The sequence below is a fragment of the Oncorhynchus nerka genome, linkage group LG27, assembly GCF_034236695.1.
Source record: "Oncorhynchus nerka isolate Pitt River linkage group LG27, Oner_Uvic_2.0, whole genome shotgun sequence".
NCBI classification, from domain to species: domain Eukaryota; kingdom Metazoa; phylum Chordata; class Actinopteri; order Salmoniformes; family Salmonidae; genus Oncorhynchus; species Oncorhynchus nerka.
Window position 1 is genome coordinate 69,399,067 of NC_088422.1, and position 23,784 is coordinate 69,422,850.

The following is a 23,784-nucleotide window of genomic DNA, read 5'->3' on the forward strand; positions in this document are numbered from 1 at the left end:
GTTTTCACTTTTTTTGTGAATTTTATTTTGTACCACAAATCTTTCAAATCAAGTATTGAAAAAATACTTTGACATTAAAATGTAGGTTTCTATTGGTTCTCTGTCAAATGAGGACAACTTTTTAATTTTAGGCTGTCCAGCAGGTTAGTTTTTTTTGGTCACACCAGCCAATTTTCCCCATCGCTTTGGCTCTTTGTTCAAGTAGTTTCTCCCTCCCCGTATCCCTGCACAGCCTTCCTCCACTTGCCAGCCATATAGCTCTCTGCTGAAGCATCTCTGCCCTGGCCTTTTTACACCTTTACTGTTCTGTGCTGTTACTGTACTTTGCAAGGCGGGTGCATGCTGGCTGTGATATTACCCTACTCCCATCACCCATCCGTGGCCTGCCCTGCTACTTTTTATAGCTTGGCCTGGCTGTCACCACATCCCTGCTGCCAGTGTCCTTACTGTTTAGCTCTATGCGGCTGCACACTTCCATGTTCCTGTCCCTGTTCTTATCCCTGTCCTACCACCCCTGCCTGTAACTTTAAGGCTAGGTTACTTCTGTTTGTCCCCTCCCCTGATCCCTCCATTTTGAGATATGTCTGAATGGAGATGTAGCATCACTCTAGGTTGGCTTCAGCTGTTATGTAGGAATGCCGGCTATTTTTTGTCAACTCTGGCCATACAAAATTCATATTGCTTTTACTTTGTTGATTAGCTCACCCCTTTTTATTTTTCTAATTGATGTAACATGTTATTGATTTCCATTTAGAAGTCTGAAATGAGCATGAATTATTTGTTGTCTGAGGTCAACTTTCTTCCTTGCCTTTCAGTCAGTCTACAGTCGAGGCCAAAAGTTTTGAGAATGACACAAATATTAATTTCCACAAAGTGTGCTGCTTTAGTGTCTTTAGATATTTTTGTCAGATATTACTATGGAATACTGAAGTGTAATTACAAGCATTTCATAAGTGTCAAAGGCTTTGATTAACAATTACATGAAGTTGATGCAAAGAGTCAATATTTGCAGTGTTGACCCTTTTTCCAGACCTCTGCAATCCGCCCTGGCATGCTGTCAATTAACTTCTGGGCCACATCCTGACTGATGGCAGCCCATTCTTGCATAATCAATGCTTGGAGTTTTTCAGAATTTGTGGGTTTTTGTTTGTCCACCTGCCTCTTGAGGATTGACCACAAATTCTCAATGGGATTAAGGTCTGGGGAGTTTCCTGGCCATGGACCCTAAATATTGATGTTTTGTTCCCCGAGCCACTTAGTTATCACTTTTGCCTTATGACAAGGTGCTACATCATGCTGGAAAAGGCATTGTTCTTCACCAAACTGTTCCTGGATGGTTGGGAGAAGTTGGTCTCGGAGGATGTGTTGGTACCATTCTTTATTCATGGGTGTGTTCTTAGACAAAATTGTGAGTGAGCCTACTCCCTTGGCTGAGAAGCAACCCCACACATGAATGGTCTCAGGATGCTTTACTGTTGGCATGACACAGGACTGATGGTAGTGCTCTCACCTTGTCTTCTCCAGACAAGCTTTTTTCCGGATGCCCCAACCAATCGGAAAGGAGATTCATCAGAGAAAATGACTACCCCAGTCCTCACCAGTCCAATCCCTGTACCTTTTGCAGTATATCAGTCTGTCCCTGGTGTTTTTCCTGGAGAGAAGTGGCTTCTTTGCTGCCCTTCTTGACACCAGGCCATCCTCAAAGTCTTCACCTCACTGTGCATACAGATGCACTCACCTGCCTGCTGCCATTCCTAAGCAAGCTCTGTACTGGCGGTGCCCCGATCCTGCAGCTGAATCAACTTTAGGAGACGGTCCTGGCGCTTGCTGGACTTTCTTGGGCACCCTGAAGCCTTCTTCACAACAATTGAACCGCTCTCCTTGAAGTTCTTGATGATCCGATAAATGGTTGATTTAGGTGCAATCTTACTGGCAGCAATATCCTTGCCTGTGAAGCCCTTTTTGTGCAAAGCAATGATGATGGCACATTCCAGGTAACCACGGTTGACGGAGGAAGAACAATGATTACAAGCACCAGCCTCCTTTTGAAGCTTCCAGTCTGTTATTCAAACTCAATCAGCATGACAGAGTGATCTCCAGCCTTGTCCTTGTCAACACTCACACCTGTGTTAACGAGAGAATCACTGACATGATGTCAGCTGGTCCTTTTGTGACAGGGCTGAAATGCAGTGGAAATGTTTTTTGGGTGATTCAGTTCATTTGCATGGCAACAAGGGACTTTGCAATTCATCTGACCACTCTTCATAACATTCTGGAGTAACTGCAAATTGCCATCATACAAACTGAGGCAGCAGAATATGTGAAAATTAATATTTGTGGAATTCTCAGAACTTTTGGCCATGACTGTATATGGGAAAACATTTTGTAAAAGGAAATCCAAATTGGATCTAATGCCAAGCCATTTAAGGGAGGTCATTTCAAGTAGTGCAGTTCACAAGAGAGTCTGTTTTTCCGTTTTAAGTAGGTAATTGCAGTGGGAGTCTTTTTATAGGTGAACACCCATTAGAGAGGGAAAGGACCTTATGTTACTTTTGCCCATAATTTCATTCAGTTCATCTTTAGGAATGTTTGTTCAGTTCAGACCTTACTATCCCAGCCACTCCTCCTGCTTCCCACCCATGCTAAAGGGTCCGAGTTTGCTTGTGCCAACTTAGCTTCTGCATGAGTTTAAAGTGGAAATGCATTTTATTTTACAAGCTCCAAAATGACACTCAGCCTGTACATTGAACAGCACCTGATCAATATCGGCATCCACACACCTCAGCAATATATTGACAAGTGAACATACTCCACAAAGCCTTTGAAATGTTCTTCCTTTCTTTGTTTCAATAATATTCAGCAAATGCACAAAGTGAATAGCTTTTTTGTTGATTGGATGCAAGTTGTTTTGCTATTAATGAACTTAACTTGCATTTTAGCTGGGCCCCACAGGCGTCGTGGTGGGTTGTGGTACTGTGTCTGTCTATCAGTAGTGAAGACATTTAGTCCCAAGGGCTCTTAACCCATCAAAATTCACCCAGGGTGTTGAGTAGGTCCGTCTAAACTTGTAGACTTCTTATTCTTTTCATTTACTGCATTTACAGTTTTTTTGTATTGTATTGCAACTGAGTTTTTGATATCAAAAGTTTTGTTTCTTTTAATTCTGCATTTAAATGGTAGTGGAACATATTGTAGAAGGGGTGGAGTTAAAGGGACATAAAATACAAAAATAATTAAATCGATTTCATATCCATTATCTCCAGCACCACCCCAACATCAACATATGCGAAAAAGGTGCATTTCTGTGTTTTGTAGTAAAACATATAAAGATCTGTTTTTCCAATGACATCATGAACCAATTAGTAGGTAAAATCTACTCAAAATGTGTCAATCGCAGGATGCACACCGATGTCGTCATTGGAAACCCGTATCTTCCGCTATCTTTTTTTTACTATAAAACATAGAAATGCTCCATTTTCCCTTATGTTGATTTTGGGGTGGTGCTGGAGATGATGAATATGACGTTGAGAAAGAGTTTTCCTTCATGGGTTTAAGGGTACAGAAAAGCAGAACTTGGGCTAGGATGGAACATGCAATGGTCCCATAGGTGGAGGCATGGGTCTTCGGTAATGTGTTTACAATAAGAGTAAATGTTCTATGTTTATTTGAAAATGTATTAAGTCTACGCTGTAATACACCTTGAGTATTATTGCCTCCATCTGCTGGGACTGTGCAATAATCACATTGGTTTTAAGAGCATGGTGATTTGCAGCCACTTTCAGCATTTTTGTTAAGTGGAAATTGGTAGGGTTTGTGGAAAGAATAGCCTAAATATATTGAGTGATACTACCGGTACTACCATTTTATGGCCGAAACAAATAGTTCCAGTGCCTTCAGAAAGTATTCATACCCTTTGACTTATTACATATTTTTGTTGTGTTAAGACCTGAATTCAAAATGTATGAAATAGTTTTTTTCCCTCCCCCATCTACACACAATACCACATAATGACCAAATTAAAACATGTATTTAAACATTTTAGCAAATTTATTGAAAATGAATACAGAAATATTGAATTTACATAAGTTTTCACACCGCTGAGTTAATACTTTCTAGAAGCACCTTTGGCAGTGATTACAGCTGTGTACGTCTGCTTTCCACACCTATTTTAAGCACTGTCAAATTGGTTGTTGATCATTGCAAGACAACCATTTTCAGGTCTTGCCATAGATTTTCAAGGAGATTTAAGTAAAAACTCGGCCACTTGGGAACATTCACTGTCTTGTTAAGCAACTCCAGTGTAGATTTGGCTTTGTGTTTTAGGTTATTGACCTGCTGAAATGTGAATTAATCTCCTGTATGGTGGAAAGCAGACTGAACCAGGTTTTCCTCTAGGATTTTGCCTGTGCTTAGCTCCATTCTGTTTTATTTTTTTTATCCTGAAAACCCCCCAGTCCTTAATGATTACAGGCATAACCATAACATGATGCAGCCACCACTATGCTAAAATATGGAGAGTGGTACTCAGTAATGTATTGGATTTGGCCCAAACATAACACAGGACAAAAAGTTAATTGCTTTGACACATTTTTTTGCAGTATTACTTTTGATGCAAACAGGATGCTTGTTTTAGAATATTTTTATTCTGTACAGGCTTCCTTCTGTTCTCTCTGTCAATTACGTTAGTATTGTGGCGTAACTACAGTGTTGTTGATCATCCTCAAGTTTTGCCCATCACAGCCATTAAACTCTAACTGTTTAAATGTCACCATTGGCCTCGTGGTGAAATCCTTTGGCAGTTTCCTTACTCTCCGGCAACTGAGTTAGGAAGGATACCTGTATCTTTGTAGTGACTGGGTGTATTGAAACACCATCCAACGTGTAATAACTTCACCATGCTCAAAGGGATATTCAATGTCTGCTTTTTTTATTTCAATGTCTGCCCTTCTTTAGGAGGCATTTGAAATCCTCCCTGGTCTTTGTGGTTGAATCTGTGTTTGAAATTCACTGCTCGACTGAGGGACCTTACAGATAATTGTATGTGCGCGGTATCATGTTAAACGCTATTATTGCACATAGAGTGAGTCCATGCAACTTATTGTGTGACTTGTTAAGCAAATTTTTACTTCTGAACTTATTTAGGCTTGCCAACAGACAGAGGTTGAATACTTATCGCCTCAAGGCATTTATTATTATTTTTTTCTACTTTGACGTTATGGGCTATTGTGTGTAGGTTAGTGACAAATCTCAATTGAATCCATTTTAAATTCAGGCTGTAACATCTACCGTGTGAATACTTTCTGAAGGCACTGTATAAAATTTGTTCATAATATACACAATTTTATGTATGAAGTTCTTTAGCTTCAACCTATCTGTACTCTGTTCCTCTGGATGTCTCAGAACCAAACCTCCTCAGAGTAATTATACATGAAGCCTTCAACCTTTTGTCCTCCATCTCCCTTTGAATATTGAACTGCAATGCATTTCGTTAGCCAGGGTATTATGCACAAACGGAGCAGGTGATGACTCAAAATTCAAGCAAGAAATTAATCCTGAATCCCTGCCCTTCAAGTCAGCCATTTTGGTGGTTATAGCTGTCCTATTGGCCAGCTGTCTTTTTCTATTAGAATGGATGGGCTCCTATTGAACAGGATGTCTTAATTACCACCTGGCGCTCAGCATTTCAAGGTTATCAGATGTACTGTGCTGTTTACAGGTATAATAGTTTGTCAAGATCAAAAGGTTTAACACCAGGCAATGCTTTACGAGGGCCAATTTCCTGGACCCAGATTAAGCATACTCCTGAATTAAAAAGACTCTCCAATGAAAGTGCTTTTTAGTCCAGAAATAGTCTTAACTTGACATGTTGATGACCAAAAGACACATTATGCTTTAAAGAGGCTTAACAACAGGGGTTAAAAGGTTTATGTGATAAATGCCTCTTTCTGTGGCCAGGTGCCTTTCTCCTGTGATAAATCAGACTTCCTGATTTTAAATTATTTATACCCTGGATAAAGAGATGCAGCAGTGCTCTCCTCCGTCCTCCCTGTAGGTGTCTCTGGGTTTTCTCTTCTTTAAGACCTGGCTACATTTTAAACAAATCAGCCTTGCGTGTTTAAACTAGAAGGCTAATGGGGGTGTGGTAGAGGGAGAGACGGAGAGGGAGATTCTATCCAACAGTTCTACTGCTCCACAGCACAGGCCAAAAACAGAGGGATTTCATTCTCTCCCACAGCGTTTGCTGTCCTGACGTTTATTACACGGTTGTCTTTAGTTTCATTACACTCAAAGCAGGGCAACTCGTTTTATATGAGAAAACAATAGATTACCTCCCTCTGGACAGACAGCAGGACATAAAAGGGCAGTTGTTTGAAATGTGTACACAACTCACGGATGGGACAATTTACTCAGGCATATTTGCCAATGTACAGTAGTCTACAGAAAGCTTTTAGGCCATATAAATAAGTCTGGAGGGAGCAGAGTAAGAGCTGTGAACCTTTACAAAGCTGGAGAGATTTACTGGACTGGGTTTCTTTGAGGCCTTTGTTTCTCCAGATTCTGTGTGTTTTTAAGTGTGGTGAGGGGCGGCTCAAAGTGGCTGCGAATCATTCACTGCGGTTCCAATCTTAGCAGGGCCTGTACGTTTCTCATGTTTGCTACGCTTCCTAAAATCTGCATGAACAGCACATCATGAAATGTGTTTCAAAGGAATGCGTCATATTTACATTTTGTACCTGACTTCATTGTAATTAACTAATTCTTCAGCATTTCAAATCCACTGTTCTGTTATGTTTATTCTTGTTTTAAAACTGATTTTCATTTGATATTACATGGTTGTGAAAATGGAACTAGTTATTTTGGTTCTGTGGGAGGAAGCTTACAACTGCCATGGAGAACAAATTGCTGTCTTGCTGCCATGGGGAACAAATTGCTGTCTTGCTGCCATGGGGAACAAATTGCTGTCTTGCTGCCATGGGGAACAAATTGCTGTCTTGCTGGATCCCAATCGAACTAAAATTATTCCTGTCTCTCGAATAAAAGATTTAATTATAATATATTGGGTAAAATAGCTGCTCCCTACCATCTGCAATCAGGTGGAGTTTTTTTTGTCTGTTTGCTAGATTGCTTCTGTTTGCAGAAATCCATACAATGTGCTGTATGTTTTGAAAGCATTCCTGTTCATCAGAGCATAAATAGATGTATGGCTTTATCCATTTCTTCTTTTTATCATGGCTACTCTTCAATAAATTCAAATAGTTTAGCCACTAAAATTAATTTGAGAAAAATAAAAACCTATTAATTAAAGCAAAATGATGTTCCATATTGTTGCAGTCAGGGATAGTTCCTACATATGAGTGCATTTGGAATGGGAAAAGTGAGAGGGCTTGTGGGTGGAATGTAAAGTGACTGGAATTTCTTCATAGACAATGCACCACATTGGCTTGTAAATGAGTCATAGATATCTGGCATTCTTCCGATTGCCAACAAAAAGCTATCTTATTTTTCAGTCAAAAGCACTGTAGCTACAGTTTTGAATGATGTGCCGCCTAGTTGCACCTCTTATTTTTAATTGTTTTTATTGACATGTTGAATTCACAGTTTTACAAATTAGGATAGCTTGTCTGCCTCTCCTCTCCCTTTCTCCTGCAGCAGTCTTCAGGATTTCACCTCCATGCTCAGACCTTATCCTAGAGCTAGGACCTTAGGCCACCAAGGCTTCCATTTCTTCCATCATATCATCTTGAGTAGACAGTCGGGTCTTGCGTGTTTATTTCTTACCATGGGGTGTCATAAGCTTTCTCCAACTCCCATGGTTTTTGTCACCCTTTTATGCCAGTAGCCAAACTATCCCGTTTGTTTTCACAGAAGTGGAAGATGACAATCTACCATGCAGCATCTGCCATTTCACCTGCTTGAAGCTGCACTCTACTGTACCCTGCATTGAGGACCTGATAACTAGGAATGCTTTTGAAATGTACTCCACATTTGCTGCCATTTTCCTCAGGTGTTTTAGGAGGACATTCAGAAAAACATATTGAGCAGGAATAGAACGAGACCCTTGAATGACGGTTCCATTTTCACATATACTTTTTGTTCAACAGTTTTTAATTTTTTTTTTTAAATTACATTTGAATGTTCAGCTCTTATTGCTCATTCGCTGTCTCGTTTTTATTCCAGGAAGTTCCCTCTGAAGCAGGGAGTGTCTGCATATAAAATGGTCTGCAGTTCTCTGCTTCATAGGTCAGAAGCTTGTTTATTTTGTCTCTGTGGCTACGTTCAGTCCCAACTAAATTGTTTGAACCTGTATGAGAAAAAGCTCTATTTGGCACGCATCATCTTACACACCAGATAATCTTCATTTCATTTGAACATCCCTCTACGTGTAGATTTCCCAGTTAATTTCTGTTCATGGCAAATGCTATTTAAAATCAAGGTCCAGTGTCACTGAAAGATGGCTAGAGAATTGGATTACTGCACGTTCTGGGGCACTATTTTTTTGCAGATTGAATTAGAAACTCTCTACGTATCAATTTCAGATAATTAGATATTCATGTCAGAAAATGCATGACTTTCCATGTATATTATGTCCTATAATATGACTCTTTTCCCCCATTTTTTTTGTGTCAGAACACACTACATACACTCTCACACACATAGACACACTCACACATCATGATGCAATAAAAGAAAAGGGAAAATTATAATTGGATGACCAAAGAAAAGGAAAAAAAACAAAAAAAACAATTATGCACAAATTTCGCTGCTTGAATGGGACTGCTAGCCAATGCTGGTTGAGATGCCTTTATTTACTGTCTAATTATATACACTGTAGATGCCACCACCGTCTCCTCTTCTATGACCATGGGAGGCCCTCGCAGTGCTTTTCCCACCTCTTCCAGCTCCACCGTGCACTCCACTACTTCAGCCACCGACCAGACCTCTGCTCACACCAGCATCGCCGCTCCAGACGAAGGTGTAAGTAGCAGAGCGGTGGCGGAGATGCTTGGCGCCGAGGGCGGGACTGGCAACAGTGGGAGTGCTGGTGGCGGAAGGGCTGGCGGCGAGAAAGGAGGAGGGTCCGGATCCCTAGGTGGAGGAGGAAGAGGGGGGGCATCCCAGGAGGCCCAGCAGCACCACCAGATGACCCCCTCCAAGCGGCGCACGGTGCTGAACATCTCGCCTCCGCCCGAGGACCTGTTTGACGACAGCCGCATGTCCTGCCAGGAGGATCTGCTCCAGGACTCCGAGCAGAGCAACAGCATCTGGATGGATGACTCCGCCTCCAACTTCAGCATCGTCAGCTCCAGCTCCTACAACGACAACACAGAGGTGCCCCGGAAGTCGCGCAAGCGCACCCCCCGCCAGCGACCCGGGCCCAAGCCTGCCTCGGCCGAGGAGGCCAGCATGGACGTGTTTGATGCAGACAGTGCCAAAGGGCCTCACTTTGTGCTCTCACAGCTGGGCTCAGACAGCAAGGCCTGTACCAAAGGAAGGTGGGTGCCCCTGGATCTCTTTTACAGTGAAATTAGCCCATGTGGAAACATATCTAGCCTACTGTTTACTTCCTTTTGGTCTGCAGAGTTAACTTTCCTGTTCTTTTACATCTCTGAGATGGCTCTATGGACTTTGGTTGAGTTTCCGTTTTCAGTTTGAATCTTGTCTGGAACACAGAATGGAAATACATTAAGACAAGTTAAATGTCATAAAATTATTAATTCATCGAAAAACACTGATAAACTTATACCATTACAACTACTATTGAATGGACATCTCAACAGAACTGTTCATACCTTGCCTGATTTTGAAGAAGTGTATCTAAATTTGCTCCATACTTATTCCCATTGTTAAGATGTGTAAACCCCTATACCACAAGTGGAAATCGAACCAAACCACTGGCTGAATGTTTGTCTGTGCTTGAAGAAGAGCTGGCAGGTCAGGGGCTAGGGAGGGGCAGGATACCACAGCACAAACAATGGTCAGCCATGGTGAATCACACTGAGCCTCTTTGAAAAGCGTTGAGAAAGCAGAGCAGATTAAATAAACCAATAAGTCCATCTCCTAAGAGGTTCTGATGGACCCTGCTTGGTAGTGAGCCTCCAAACTCTGCATTGCTCACTAGTGTCACTGGGAAACCATGGCAGCTATTTGGGGATCCCTCACTAGTCCCCTGCTGCTCTCCAGTTCCAAATACCCCCTATGCTCCACCATACACACATACTGACACTCACTCACACACAGATATTTGCTGGTGGGTTCACAGCTTGGCTGGAACTTTGATAGTAAGTGGATGGTCTCCAAGTCCTGTCAAGTTCTCTTCCACTGAGAGGAAGCTTGGTGCCAACAGTGGAGCTGAACTTTCCTCCCCTTACATAAATGAACACAAGGTGGAGCGGAGAGGAGGAGTGGGGGTGAGGGTTGCTGCCACTGCCACCCAACACCAGGTTGTGCGGCCCTCAGTCCCCAATGATTACAAGGTCACAGGCAGGGTTAGGGTTAGCAGGGGACAGTGCTGTGAATGAGTGAAAGGAAACAGTCCCCTGCATTAAATATATATGGAAGTGGAAGTGTATTGTAGTTAATGTTAGTGTTGCGTGTTTCAATGTAGGTTGTTTAGGAGTTGTTGGGCTTACACAGTAGCTAACCATTCTGTCTTGCAGTTCGGCAGATGGCTCCCAAACAACCCATCAGAAATGTGGGACCCTAGCGAGCCAGTTCCCTCAGAAGAGTGAGTGCAAGGAGCTGAAGATCCTGGTCCAGCCTGAGACCCAGCACAGAGCCCGCTACCTGACTGAGGGCAGCAGGGGGTCAGTGAAGGACCGCACTCAGCAGGGCTTCCCTACCCTAAAGGTACGCCTTAAACCAGCACCAGGACCAGGGGGGCTGTGGCCTCTAGGGCTTTTTGTGGACCGTCAGTGCCCCATACACGTGTCACTGTTTTGACTCTACCCCTTTGAAAGTATGCCTTTATCTGTCCTTCATCAAATGCCACCATCAACCTGCTCCATACTCATTGTTACATAACACCTCTACATTGGCTTAACATGCTTAAGTCAGTGATTCAGTGATTGTCACAGGCTATGTAGAAACTTGTATAAAAAGTGATGCAACATATCAACCCCAGGTTATTTTCTTTTTATGAAACAAGGTTTAATAGCTAGCGGTTACAACACACCTTGGAAGGCAGCACTCAGGTGGTAGAGCATGGCTCTTGCAATGCCAGGATAGTGGGTTCAATTCCCATGAATGAATGACTAAGTCACTTTGGATAAATGTGCCTGCTAAATGCAATATAGTATATAAACTACATAAACACAACAGATTTTCTTGTCCACCGAGAAAATAGGTAACTATCATTATTCTCTTGAAATGATTACAACTGCAAATCGTGACTTTGTTTGCATTTCTTTGTCATATCTCAGTATCAGCAATGTATTCCATATTTCAAATGTTTTACTCTCAAAGTAGACAGCAAAACAGACAGTTGTGCAGTGACAGCTCTGTTATCATAGAATGCTATTAGATATCATCTTACTAAGCAGAAAGCTGCCACTGTCTATTCACCTTTGTATGTTATTTTAGCTCCACCCCACTTGCACAATATATTCCACGCTCAAAATTCTCTAGTGACTTACAAAAATAGGTAGAGTTGACTTTGGAGCAGCTGTGCTATTTTCTGATTTGAGTGTTCTTTGTTTCCTTCTTGTCCACAGCTGGAGGGTGTGAATGAGGCAGTGGTGCTGCAGGTGTTTGTGGGTAATGACGCTGGGCGTGTGAAGCCACATGGGTTCTACCAGGCCTGCAGGGTCACGGGGCGCAACACTACAGCCTGCAAGGAGGTGGACATCGAGGGCACCACTGTCATTGAAGTGTCCCTGGACCCCAGCAATAATATGACCCTGGCGTATGTATCTGCTTTTTGCCATAGCTGTTGTAATTCTGTAAAATCACACATACTGGAGACTGCTCCTCTTAGTAGACCTCCAATGGGAGTGATTTGGGGGCTGTTACAGCCGCTGGGGCCTTGTTCAGCAGGCATGCTTGCCAGTCTAACAGCTGTGCTGTGTGTGTCTCTCTCTGCAGGGTGGACTGCGTGGGGATCCTGAAGCTGCGTAACGCTGATGTGGAAGCTCGTATCGGGGTGGCCGGCTCCAAAAAGAAGAGCACGCGTGCCAGGCTGGTGTTTCGGGTCAACATCTCCAGGCCGGACGGCTCGGTGCTCACGTTACAGACACCGTCGTCCCCCATCCTGTGCAGTGAGTGGCTTTAGGTTATTCATAGCATCTGCCCACCGGAGTTCTCTCAGGAACGCTGTCGGAGCTTAGAGCTGACGCACGTCACCAGGGGATTAGGGAGAGGTTCATTCAGGGGGTTGGGTGGACAGGAGGAAAATGAAAAGGAGCTTGGGTCAGGACAATGATGTAAATAATGAAGTCTCCATTGGGAGCCGTTACTGTCCAAATTTGACTGGATAGTCTTACGTGCATTTGTAATATAGGTTTGTTTTATTGTTTTCATCTCGTTTTTAAGTTCCACACTGGAGACTTGGACACTTTGAAGAGTTGATTCAGTCTAGAAGTTTAATTTCTAATGCATTATGTATGCTTAGCAAATCATTTTCTAATTCAAGTACATTTTCAGAGACCATGTCTATAGACTCTCTTCAGCATCATGTGTTCCTCCCGTTGTGGGCATAGGGTGTGGCTATGAGTGGCAAAAACAGGAAAGACTGCTCTGGGGTATAAGAAATGCTATTTGTCGGTGGTTTTAGAAGCAGAACTCCAAAAAATCGAGGGAGAGAAAGAAAGGCCGGTGAAAGAGGTGTGGACTTTTTTGTTTACAATGCCAGAGTGCAATCCGACCAAGCAAAAATCTGTCCAGAAAATATAAATCTCCAATGGCGTCTGTCTGTGTGTGTTGTGGAGCGGGGTGGTGAGAGTGTGGAAGGCCTGTGAAAACTGGGGAGGGAGGAGGAGTGGGAGGAGTCTGAGCTTGTTGTTTATAGAAACTTGGGGATTTCTATTTGCCTGTGAGAAAGGGGGACTGCAAAGAGTGTCAACTTTACCTATAGTACAGTCATTTTACTGTCTGGTTAATGATCATATAGTGTAAAATAACCAAATAAATGTACTTAAAATCTCAAGTACATGCACATACACACCATTTCTTAAACACCAGCTCAGCTCACATTTTTCCTGGCAAAGCAATTAAAGCACAATGACTATTTCCCCAAGATTACACATGTGCCTTCCAAGAAATCACAAGGTACTCTTGAGCAATTGGTTTAAGCTTTTCTGTTGGCTTCCCCTGGTTCCTCTGAGAAGGCCAGCAGTTCTGTACTCGTGACAGAATATTAGTTAAAGAAGCTAGGTCAAGCAGAACTCAGAGCCTGACGGTATGTTGGTGTCCTGTCTACAGCCCAGCCGGCAGGGGTGCCTGAGATTCTGAAGAAGTCCCTCCACAGTTGCTCGGTGAAGGGGGGTGAGGAGGTCTTCATCATTGGGAAGAACTTCCTCAAGGACACCAAAGTCATATTCCAGGAAAATGTATCAGGTAGGTCTACACAACCAATTATTGTCTGAAATCCATGTCCTTACAGTATATGAATAATGAATAACATTTATATTCATTCCTTTACCTACCATACTAATGAAACCGTTCATTGTTTTCCCCCCTAAGATGAGAAGTGTTGGAAGGCAGAGGCTGAAATTGACATGGAGCTGTTTCACCAGGTAAATAAGCTTATTCTCTGCTTATTGTGGTCCTAGAATGATTCATGCTAATGATTTAACAGGGTGGTTAGATAACAGCAGCCATTTGAGATTTGTAGGTTTAGATGTATTCATCTTAAATTGCTACTCACTCAGGGAGGTGAATGGCCTCATTGTTTTGTCACCTAATTACTGTGAGCCACGGTGGTAAGTAGGTCTCAACAGTCCTGCGTAAACCTTTGCCCTTGAAGGTCTGACCCTCTGGCTCCCGTTAGCTAAGCCTCAATCAGTTGTCTGAGCCCTGAGGTGTTTAGATGTCTTTCACATGTTATTCACAATTTGTAACCATGTGTAACCAGGCAAACTCTGTAAATCATCGCCACACCTTCTACTAGTCAGCAAAGTTTGAAAGGTGTTGCACATCTGAACTAGTTGATGACGTATGGAATCTCCAGTTCATCGTCTGTGCCAGGATTATGTCCCTTGTGGCTCTCTCTCTCTCTCTTTCAACTCTACATTGTGCTGACATCACTTGATTATTTCATCTAAGTAATTATGCGCTTGCGCCTGTTTTATAAGGGATGTTGACACGTTTGTCACATGACTTGATGTATGTATTATAAGACTGGGGCTACTGTACATTTCTGCTAGCTAAGTCGATTTGTCTGTTATGCGTTTCCCCTCAGAATCACTTGATTGTGAAAGTTCCTCCTTACCAGAACCCAGCCATCGCGTCTGCAGTGTGTGTGGGAATCTACGTGGTGACCAATGCTGGCCGATCCCACGACGTGCAGCCTTTTACATACACTCCAGAACCAGGTCTGTGATAAGTCCATGAACAAATGTTATTTTGTTTCACCTTCTGCACCACATTAGGACCAAAACAACATTTCCTCAGAGCATGTCTTCAGCCAGTGTAAATTACAACCATTACTCTACCACGACAACTGGATTATGTAAATGTAAATGTAATATATCCTCTAGCCTGCTCTAAATTTACCATTACAGTCTTTAGTACAGGAAGCCATGTCAACTTGGGAACAGGGGGGTATTTGTCTCCTCCTTTTTCCTCATCACTTCCAGGCGTCAAAACGTCCTTTGGGCACTGTGGCACGAACTATCAATGAGCGAGCAGGAAGTGACAGGGAAAGGAGCTAAAACAATGAAACAAAACATGGAAGTGTAGATGATCCATCTAAAAACAAAAATGCCCTTCTATATACAGTATGTACTAAACATGATACCGGATTAGGCAGCGTCCTATCCAAAACAGTCAAGTCATACAGATTTAGTCCTGACTGTTTTTCACTCTATACAGTTTCATTTCATATTATATTTTTTGTATATGAAAACCTGACATGCAGACGAGGGAGAATGAGACTGGGTATGAAGAATAAGGTCATCTGATTTGCATGTCCTTAACTCAACCTGCTTATCTGTGTACGTCTCAGTGGACATATCTGTGAAGAAAGAAGTTCCATCTCCAGGCAAGCCCTGCCCTTTTGATCAACGGATGAAAGGTATAGTATATCTCTACCATGCTGTATTGTGTGTTCTTGTTTGTAATGCATAGGTATGTGTGTGTGTGTGTGTGTGTGTGTGTGTGTGTGTGTGTGTGTGTGTGTGTGTGTGTGTGTGTGTGTGTGTGCTCCTTCCTGTATGACAAAATTGTAACATTGTCCCTACATGCCCCTACAGTAATTGATGGTGCCTTGATGCCCCCAATGTTGCCTCTTGTGAAGAGAGAAGAGGTCACTCCAATGGAGGTCTCCAGCAACCTCCCTTCTGCTGGCATGTTCAAGGTAAAAGCTCTACAGATGCATTCCCAGCCTTGGCTGTGATAATGCCTCATTAAATAGTAGAATCATATCCATATGAACCATATCGATCTTTCCCCCAATATATATGAAAAGCTAGCAGGTATCATCTGTTTTTTGAATTCTCAGCGGACCCCCGATGTCATGTGTTCCGCCCAGCAGACGCTAGACATGAGTTCCAACCTTCCCCCCAACAACAGCCCGTTCTCCAACTCCTTGCCGCGGCCTGCCAAGGACCCTGCCGAATCCCAAACAGCAGTCTTCAACAGTGCAGACGCCCTGAGCACCATACAGAAGCAGGACATCGCTCTCACCAACTCCTTCCCCGTGCCTGCGCCTGCAGACTCTCTACTCCAACCTGGGCCTCAGCAGTTCCTCCTGGAGCCCAGAGAGGGGCTTGGTCAGGACAGGGCTGGCAACAATGCTGGGGCGGTAGGGAGGCTCAGTCAACAAGTGGAGGCCCCTCAACCTGCCCCCCAGCAGCACCAGCTGCCCATATTCCCCCCAGACGATGTGGCCCAACTGGAACAAGCAGTGAGACAACTGCAGGCAAAAGGGTACTGCAGCCAGCAGCAACAGCGACAACAGCAACAGATTCAACAACAACAAATTCAGCAACAACAGCAACTACAGCAACAGCAACTACAGCAACAACAACAGATTCAGCAGCAACAGGTTCAGCAGCAACAGGTTCAGCAGCAACAGGTTCAGCAGCAACAGATTCAGCAGCAACAGATTCAGCACCAACAAATTCAACACCAACAAATTCAACACCAACAAATTCAACAACAGCAACAGCATGTGTTGGAGAACCTGCGGCAGGAGCTGTTTAAATCACAGATGCCAATGCAGTGTGGCATATTTCAGGGCGTTTCTCTAGGTGAGAACGCTGAACAGCAGGGTTCCCAGCAGGGCATGGTGCAGAACCATGGTTCCCTCTTTCAGCAGGCCCAACAGCAGCAGAGGCAACAACAGAAACAGCAGCAGCAAGCAGCACTCTTTCAGCAAGCCAATGAGCTCCTCTCCATTCAGACCAACTTCCTCCATCAGACCCCTTCTCATCCCTCTCCACCCCTCTTCCATAACCCCAGCCCCCTGGCTGAGGCACAGGACCCACAGGGGGCGCTGTTCCACACTCAGAAGGCCTCTCCCATCCAGGAGCAGGTCCAGGCAACCCTCTTCCAGAACACCCTGACAGTGTTGAGTAGGACCAGCCTCTCCCCAGAGCAGCCCCCCTCTGCCGCCAACCTGTTCCTCCCCCAGAGTGCCCTGCCTGGTCAGCTCTCCGCTAGCGGCAGCCAGCAGCAGCAGCTGGCCTTCCTCAGTGCCCTGCAGACCTCTGCCCCTGAGCCCCAGTCAGTGTTCCAGGCTCAGACCCAGCTTTCTCCTATCCAGCAGGGGACCCCCATGGAGCAGCAGCAGCCCTCCCAGCCTCAGCCACCTCAGCAGAACTCTATGTTTCAGAACATCTCCCCTCATCCACCTGCAAACACTCTCTCTCAGACCCAGCAGCAGCAGGCTGGCCTACTGTTCTGCAGCAAACACCTCTCCACTCCAGAGCAGCCCCCCAGTCTGCTGTTCAGTGGCCAGGGCCAGATGCCCCCCATGAGCAGCAGCAGCCTGAACTCTCAGGAGCCCCAAAACCCCTCCATGCTGTTCTCTCAGGCCAGCATGGTGACTGTTAGCCAACAGGAATCCTCTGAGCCCATGGCCTTCCAGGACCAGAGCCAGGTGGTGGGGAACCCCTCAGAGCCTCGCCATCACGGCCTGTTCCAAGAGCAGCAGCCCATGCAGCTGATCACCAGCTCCAACAACGGCCCAGAGCAGCCCGTCTCTCTCTTCATGCCCCAATCCAACATGTCTGCCCTGCAGGGTTGCATGGCTGCCCGGGAACTCCCGCAGACAGGCATCTTCAGCACTCAGAATGGGGTGGCAGGCCTGCAGACCACCACCTCCTCCCCCGTACAGCAGCCAGGGTCTCTGTTCCAGACAGCAGTCAGTGGGAGCCTCAACCAGCCCAGCGAGGCCCAGCAGCCAGGCCTCTTCCTCTTTGGGATTCAGAATGGTAAGGATTCATGATTATGTGATCTGTCCTTTTATCAAATGTCATCTTTTTTTTAATATGCTCCAGAAAAGCGTATGACATTGTTTGGTTTTCGTTAACATTTCATGTGGCATGTAGTCAGTGACTACCCTTTTCTTCCCCATACAGAGTGTGGCCAGCTGATAACCTCTCCTGGAACCACTCTGTCTGATCAGATCATTGCCATCAGTCAGTCTGGTCAGAACCAGAGAGAGAGCGAGGCCCAGATCCAGTCGCTGCTCAACCAGTCCATGTCTGAGTCAGGGAGCATGCAGAACAGCATGACCGCCTCCCAGAACATGGAGAAGATAGATGACCTGCTTGTCAGCCTGCAGGAGCAAGGCAACAACCTCACTCGCTCCTACTAGGCCTGCTATAGGTTTCAGGTGAATGCTCATCTCTCTATAAACATGTTAAAAAGTTTGGTTTGTGTTTAAAACGGTTGTACTTTCGTTGTTCATTTTAAACATCTTTGAGGGTATCTCAGAAAGCAGGATTAACCATTTGGAATTCTAGTTCCAATTTGAATCACTGACTACTGTTTACATGCTCCTATGTCTTTAAACATGTAATTGCCCCTCCCTTTAGGAGCCCAGAAGACCCCCGGTGTGGACCCCCATTACAGATGGCAGAAGACCCCGGTGTGGACCCCCATTACAGACGGCATAAGAATGAAAACAAACTCAATGGTGGGCTCCTGTCCGAACTCCAAGTTACATGTAAAGCCTCAGCGGCCTTTTTCTCCAAGGACAGTCTTCATGTGTAGATGCTCCACACATGAAGTCCTCCACTGCATCTAAACCTGGACCTCAAAATAGGACATAGGTTGTAGTTACCCCACAACTGTCATTGTATCTCGCAGCTAGTCGCCTCCAGCTCTTAATGAAACATGACACCATGTAATGTTTGGCTAACTCATCAGTTCTCAGAGCAGCACTTTGCGGTGTGGTTTTATAAGGATGGTGGTGGAAGCTAGCACAGCATTCTGTCTTCTCCAGGACCAGAGTGTGGGCTCACAATTGTTTATAACGCATTGTTGTCCTTTTTATACGAATTTAAAAGTATTTTAGGAAATAGCAAAAGAAAATATACAATTCATGAAAAATAAACCTTTGTAATATATTTTGACTTTAGTTCTTTCAGCACTTTACGATGCTTTCCTTTTGTGGCCAGTTACTCATTAAGTTGGCCTATGCATTCGCTAGTCAGCTATTTAGTCAGTACATCTCGACAACTTTATTACTCATGCATGTGTTTTGAGTTATGGCTTTAGTTTTTTTATTGTTCCTTTCATGAAATACCAGTTTCTTATTGGCAGCCATCTTCCCATTACCCATTCATGAGAATAACTCCAAATATTTGAGTATTACACCATGGATTTATTTCCCTGATTAGACTCTGTAGTACGAGAGATGCTCTAGATTAGGGTCAATGTGGATCAAGAGAAAAAAATCATCCAGCCTTTAAATTATTAATTTCCAGTCTACATAATTAAATAGGCCTACATTTTGAATAAATCAGAACCATATATGTGTACTATATACCAGTGTGCATGGTTGTCTGATGTAATTAAAGAGTATATTGTTATTTGTATCATTCTATCGCAAATGTAGATAATGTGTTGTTTTGTAATGATGTCTCCATGGAAGATGTTTGTATTAGCTCACGTCTGGCACGCACAAACTGGACTTTTATCCATAGATCAGAGAGGAGTTTTCCATATGTTTGTCTTACTGTAAAATACCAACTCTCTTGCCTACAGTGGGCCACCCCAGGACCTGAGTCAAGGCCTCAAGTCACAGCCTCCTTTTTCGTCTTCATGAATGGCCAGTTTTATGGCTCATATTGATTGGTGTGTTCATATTTGTCATTTGAGACTCGCCATGTTTTGACAGGAAGAAAGTGGTGAAAGTGACTGGAGCAGTTATCTGTTTTGCCTTGAGCATGACTGGTTGTTTGTAGTTGGATTGTTAGTGTCAGGCATGATATACAGATGTATGATCTTAATTTGATCACTCTTTTGTTGCTGAGAATTTTCCTGCACTGGAAGAAAAACTTTTTTATTATTATTTGTATTTTATAATTTTTGTATATATTTTTGTTATACTTTTTACCCCGAATTTCATGATATCCAATTGGTAGTTAGTCTTGTACCATCGCTGCAACACGACTCTGCCAAAGTCGCTCTGCTTCTTGACACACAGCTAGCTTGTGTGTCAAATTTCGACTTTGAAATTTCAGACTTGATTTACCCTAATGAAAAATGTATCAACCTCTACAAAAAGGTCCATTAATTATAATCCACAGAATAATTCACATTTCCTTTTGCTGCAGGATAATTTTTCTGCTATAGCAAACTGGCTCAAATTAAGACCCTACACCTGTACTGCTGCCAAACTGGTTTGTGCTTTTATTCTTTACATGTGAGTATTGGGCTGGAGTGGAGCCAACAGTAAGATTGTGTCTTGTTTTTTGTCTGAATCTGAGTATACACATGAACAAGGGGCTGGGCTCTGATGACAACAAGAACAGCTTCGTTGAGTGCCTCCATCTTTCTCTCTTAGTGTTGTATTTTATTGTGTGTTCTTAACATCATTACCTTTTTTTCACTTTAAAAACAAGCAGATTTTTGAAATGGAGAGTATTTAAATTATTTTTAGTAATGTGATTGGTGGGGCCCCATATTCCCCATCCCAGAGCTTGAGCTGTGTTCTTTTAGATATTTAAAGGGACCCTACTCATGAAGAATGAACCGTTAAGTTGCTTTGGAGAAAAGAGCTGTCTGTGATTGGCCTTCTTCAACTCTTGTGAAATACTAGTAGTTTTGTTTCCAGTAGTCATGAGTATTTGTGAATTTTTATCATATTTACAAATATTTTATCATATCTTTTTTACTGGTGTAGTTCTAATACATCTTTTCAGAAATCATATCTAATTTATTTGGTATTTCTTGTTTTAGATATTGTCTAAATTGTGTCCCACAATAATATTTGTGCTACAAATGACTTGATGTACAAGTTTGGTTCTGATTTAACTCCGTAATTGTATTAATATTAGTTATGTGGATTTGGCCCTTCCCCACCTGTTGAAACTGTAGTTGGCTGTGGTCTTGTGTGACATATCTGACAGTGAAGCTTTTCTTCTCCTTGTAGATGTGAGGACAGGGATACAACTTTATGATTGAGGGAGTTAAAATGTAACATGTACACTGAGTCACATGTACATTCCTGTGCATTGTTTTCTTCCCTTTGATAGATTTCTGTTCATATGCCAGGTTGAGATCAATTGTACAGTATGTTTGTCCAAATCTGATATCATCCATGAAACATTTAACATGTACTGTCACATCTACAACTTATTTCACCTCTTGAATAAGGAAAGAGCAGGAAGTTATTGGACAACTATGCCAGTTATAAAGCCATACAGACAGTTAAAACAGCATCTATTAAATATTTGTTAATAGGGTTTACAAAAAACTCCAAACGCAGAATGTGTTTGTTACCTCAACCCGAGCAGGTTGCTAATCAGGCCACCTTACTCAACATTGGACCAATTTCAATGATAAAGTACATTCTTTATATATAGTATACATACAATATTTTGTTAGCAACATGTTAATGTTTTGTGTTATGAATACACAATAAGAGTATTGTTATTTTCAAGCATAAGGATATTGAGGAAAGAAATACCTATTTTCAAATGTAACCCATGAATATCCCATGTAGTATGAGCTTTGACAAAATAGGAGGCCTATTTGTCAAGTAGGCTACATGTTTTACATCGATGACGACATGAGTCTTTGTAATTGAGTGGCGCTATACTTTATTGTGCCGGTAAAGGTTTAATTTATTGAAGACCTAAAAATTAACGACTTTTCCTACTCAACCAATGACTACAGAAATGCAGAGGTCACCTTGAAAGTTCATCTATATTTTTACCATATTTGCACCCAGACTAACCAATGATTTATGACATCACAGTGTACAGCAAATATATTTTAGAAGTATTGCTCAGTACATTGGATGATATACTTGTGCCTTGACAAACTTTTATAGTAGAGACCAGATTTATCTTGTACCAGTGTTGCCTGATTTATTCACGGCTGTGACACTTGTCAGTGGTTATTAGCCCTTGATAACTAGTATCTTGCAAGCCATACGACTTGTGTGCTTCAAATGCCGTACAGAAATGAGTGACCAGATAAATGTATAGTGTTGTGCAATTTGTTGTGCATCTGATTTATTTTCACGAAAATATGAATTGCATTTGTTTAACGTCGTTGCAATTGAAGTTTTGTCTCAAACTGCTATGCAGCTTGATTCAATATAAATGTATATCTGTTACTTTTTTCATATATATTTTATCTATCTAGCCTCTCTTGATTGTTCATTGCAAAGGGGAAACTATAACGAAATATTGTAATTATGTGAATTATTTATGTAACTTTTTTGAAATAGTATTGATACTGTGTGCCACTGGGATTTGTTTTTATTTTTATGATTGGGCTTGTGTCAGTCAAGACCAATACAAATTTCACCTAATTCAAACAAACTTGTCATTCAGAATTTTCATCATGGGTGTTTTGTTTTTATTGTAAATGTAATCCGTTAGTCTGTTCACACACTGTTCTGTTTGTGTCCCCTTAACCTGTCTGGCTTTGGTTTGATGTGAAAGTCTGCTTTATTTCCATTAGTTTTTTTTCTGGTGATCAGTAATGAACCTGTTGATAGCATTGACAGGTTATAGGTATGGGGAGTGCATATCACCTATGTGTTTTTAGCTACCATGTGAACAACTGTTAAATATTACCTTTAAAAAAAATGAATCTATATAAAAATGTATTTTTGCTTTTGTTGGGGCATTTGTATACTCTTGCAATTATATTTATGTAAACCTGCTGGTATCTATATTAATAAAGATAGATGATACGTTTTCCTTTGTCTAGTTTATTTCCCCAACCTCTGATGTTTGGTTTTCGTTCGATTTTTGCATTGATCAACTTTTTGTTTTTGCTCAGGAGAGACAGAAAGACAACATGTATTTCCCATACCGTGAAAGATTGGAAATGGCTAAATCACAAGCACACCAATCTAATTACGTTTCAAGAGTAACATAACTAATCATTAATCAAATGCGCCATGGCCCCACCCTAGTTGTCCATCCAAAACATGTTTTAACATTATGAAGGGAGGAGAGCGAGGGAAGTAGAAAGGGAAAAACATGCTTGCATGCTCAGAAACCAGATGAATATGATCACATATTAAAATGTAATTTAATATTGTGATTAGAGATTTATAAATTAGTAAATGACCTGTGTTCTTCAATGAAGAAGGTGAGGGTTTGGCCGTCATTGTAAATAATAATTTGTTCTGAACTGACTTGCCTAGTTACATACATTTTTATAAATGAAGACCGCCCGCAACAAAATTAACTAATCTGATCCCCCTGGTGGTCTGGGTGCAGTACTACTTTTGCGCAGTGTCTTCTGTGACTGATCCCCCTCGAACACGCTGAGACGTCATTGCGTACAGTTCAACGTCAAAGTGTGTGTACGTGCGTTGATCTCGTTTGGAGCTGGAGAGGATGGAGGGCCAGGATAGAAGTAAGGTAATGTGGTGTAGGGAAACGGATCGATGGAAATGACCAAGTGATGGAAAATCTGATAGTAATGAAAGATGTGGTGTGCCTGAATGATGGCCGAGGGACCAGGATTGATGTAGCCACAGGGAAGGAGTCTGCCTTGGCCCTCACTCTGGTGTCTAGTGTGATAGCAGGAATCCTTTGAGTGGAATGTATGGGAGGAGTTGACAGTAGGGAGTGATCATTATCCCATACTATGTACAGTAGGTTGGAGGAGGTGTCAGTGGAGTAGACCGGTGGGTGTTTGGAAGGGCAAAGTGGGATCAGTTTCAGGAGCTGAGTGAGCAGGTGATGGCTCGGGTGGATATAAGTGGGGATGTGGATAGTATGAATACCTGAGTGGGACTGCTACTGTGGCTATACCTAAGAGTTCAGGAAGGAGGAGGGGGAAAGCAGTCCCATGGTGGACGGAGGAGTGAAGGGCAATGGCAATGGAGGAGTAGAAGAGGACATTTAGAGTACTGAAATGGACGCATGACTTCCAACATCTGATTCGGTATAAGAAGGCCCTGGTGAGGAGAACTATCCGTCAGGC

The 23,784-nt window shown here is 42.7% G+C and overlaps 1 protein-coding gene across 7 annotated transcripts in view; it reads left to right on the top strand.

The window, feature by feature from the left end:
- LOC115112221 (nuclear factor of activated T-cells 5-like) overlaps positions 1-22,541 on the top strand; it is a 51,143-nt gene extending 28,602 nt beyond the window's left edge. For 3 of the 7 annotated variants that reach the window (XM_029639130.2, XM_065011945.1, XM_065011944.1), the window contains 12 exons: positions 8,179-9,494; positions 10,659-10,848; positions 11,712-11,902; positions 12,082-12,254; positions 13,417-13,551; positions 13,678-13,730; positions 14,396-14,528; positions 15,161-15,229; positions 15,408-15,511; positions 15,656-17,591; positions 17,739-17,995; positions 18,198-22,541. In XM_029639130.2, coding sequence (XP_029494990.1) covers positions 8,857-9,494; positions 10,659-10,848; positions 11,712-11,902; positions 12,082-12,254; positions 13,417-13,551; positions 13,678-13,730; positions 14,396-14,528; positions 15,161-15,229; positions 15,408-15,511; positions 15,656-17,591; positions 17,739-17,977 — 3,861 coding nt within the window. In that variant the 5' untranslated portion in view covers positions 8,179-8,856 and the 3' untranslated portion in view covers positions 17,978-17,995; positions 18,198-22,541. The remainder of the gene's footprint in view (positions 1-8,178; positions 9,495-10,658; positions 10,849-11,711; positions 11,903-12,081; positions 12,255-13,416; positions 13,552-13,677; positions 13,731-14,395; positions 14,529-15,160; positions 15,230-15,407; positions 15,512-15,655; positions 17,592-17,738; positions 17,996-18,197) is intronic. The other 4 variants (XM_029639134.2, XM_029639132.2, XM_029639128.2 and 1 more) reach the window with 2 other exon arrangements.
- The last annotated feature ends 1,243 nt before the right edge of the window (positions 22,542-23,784 follow it).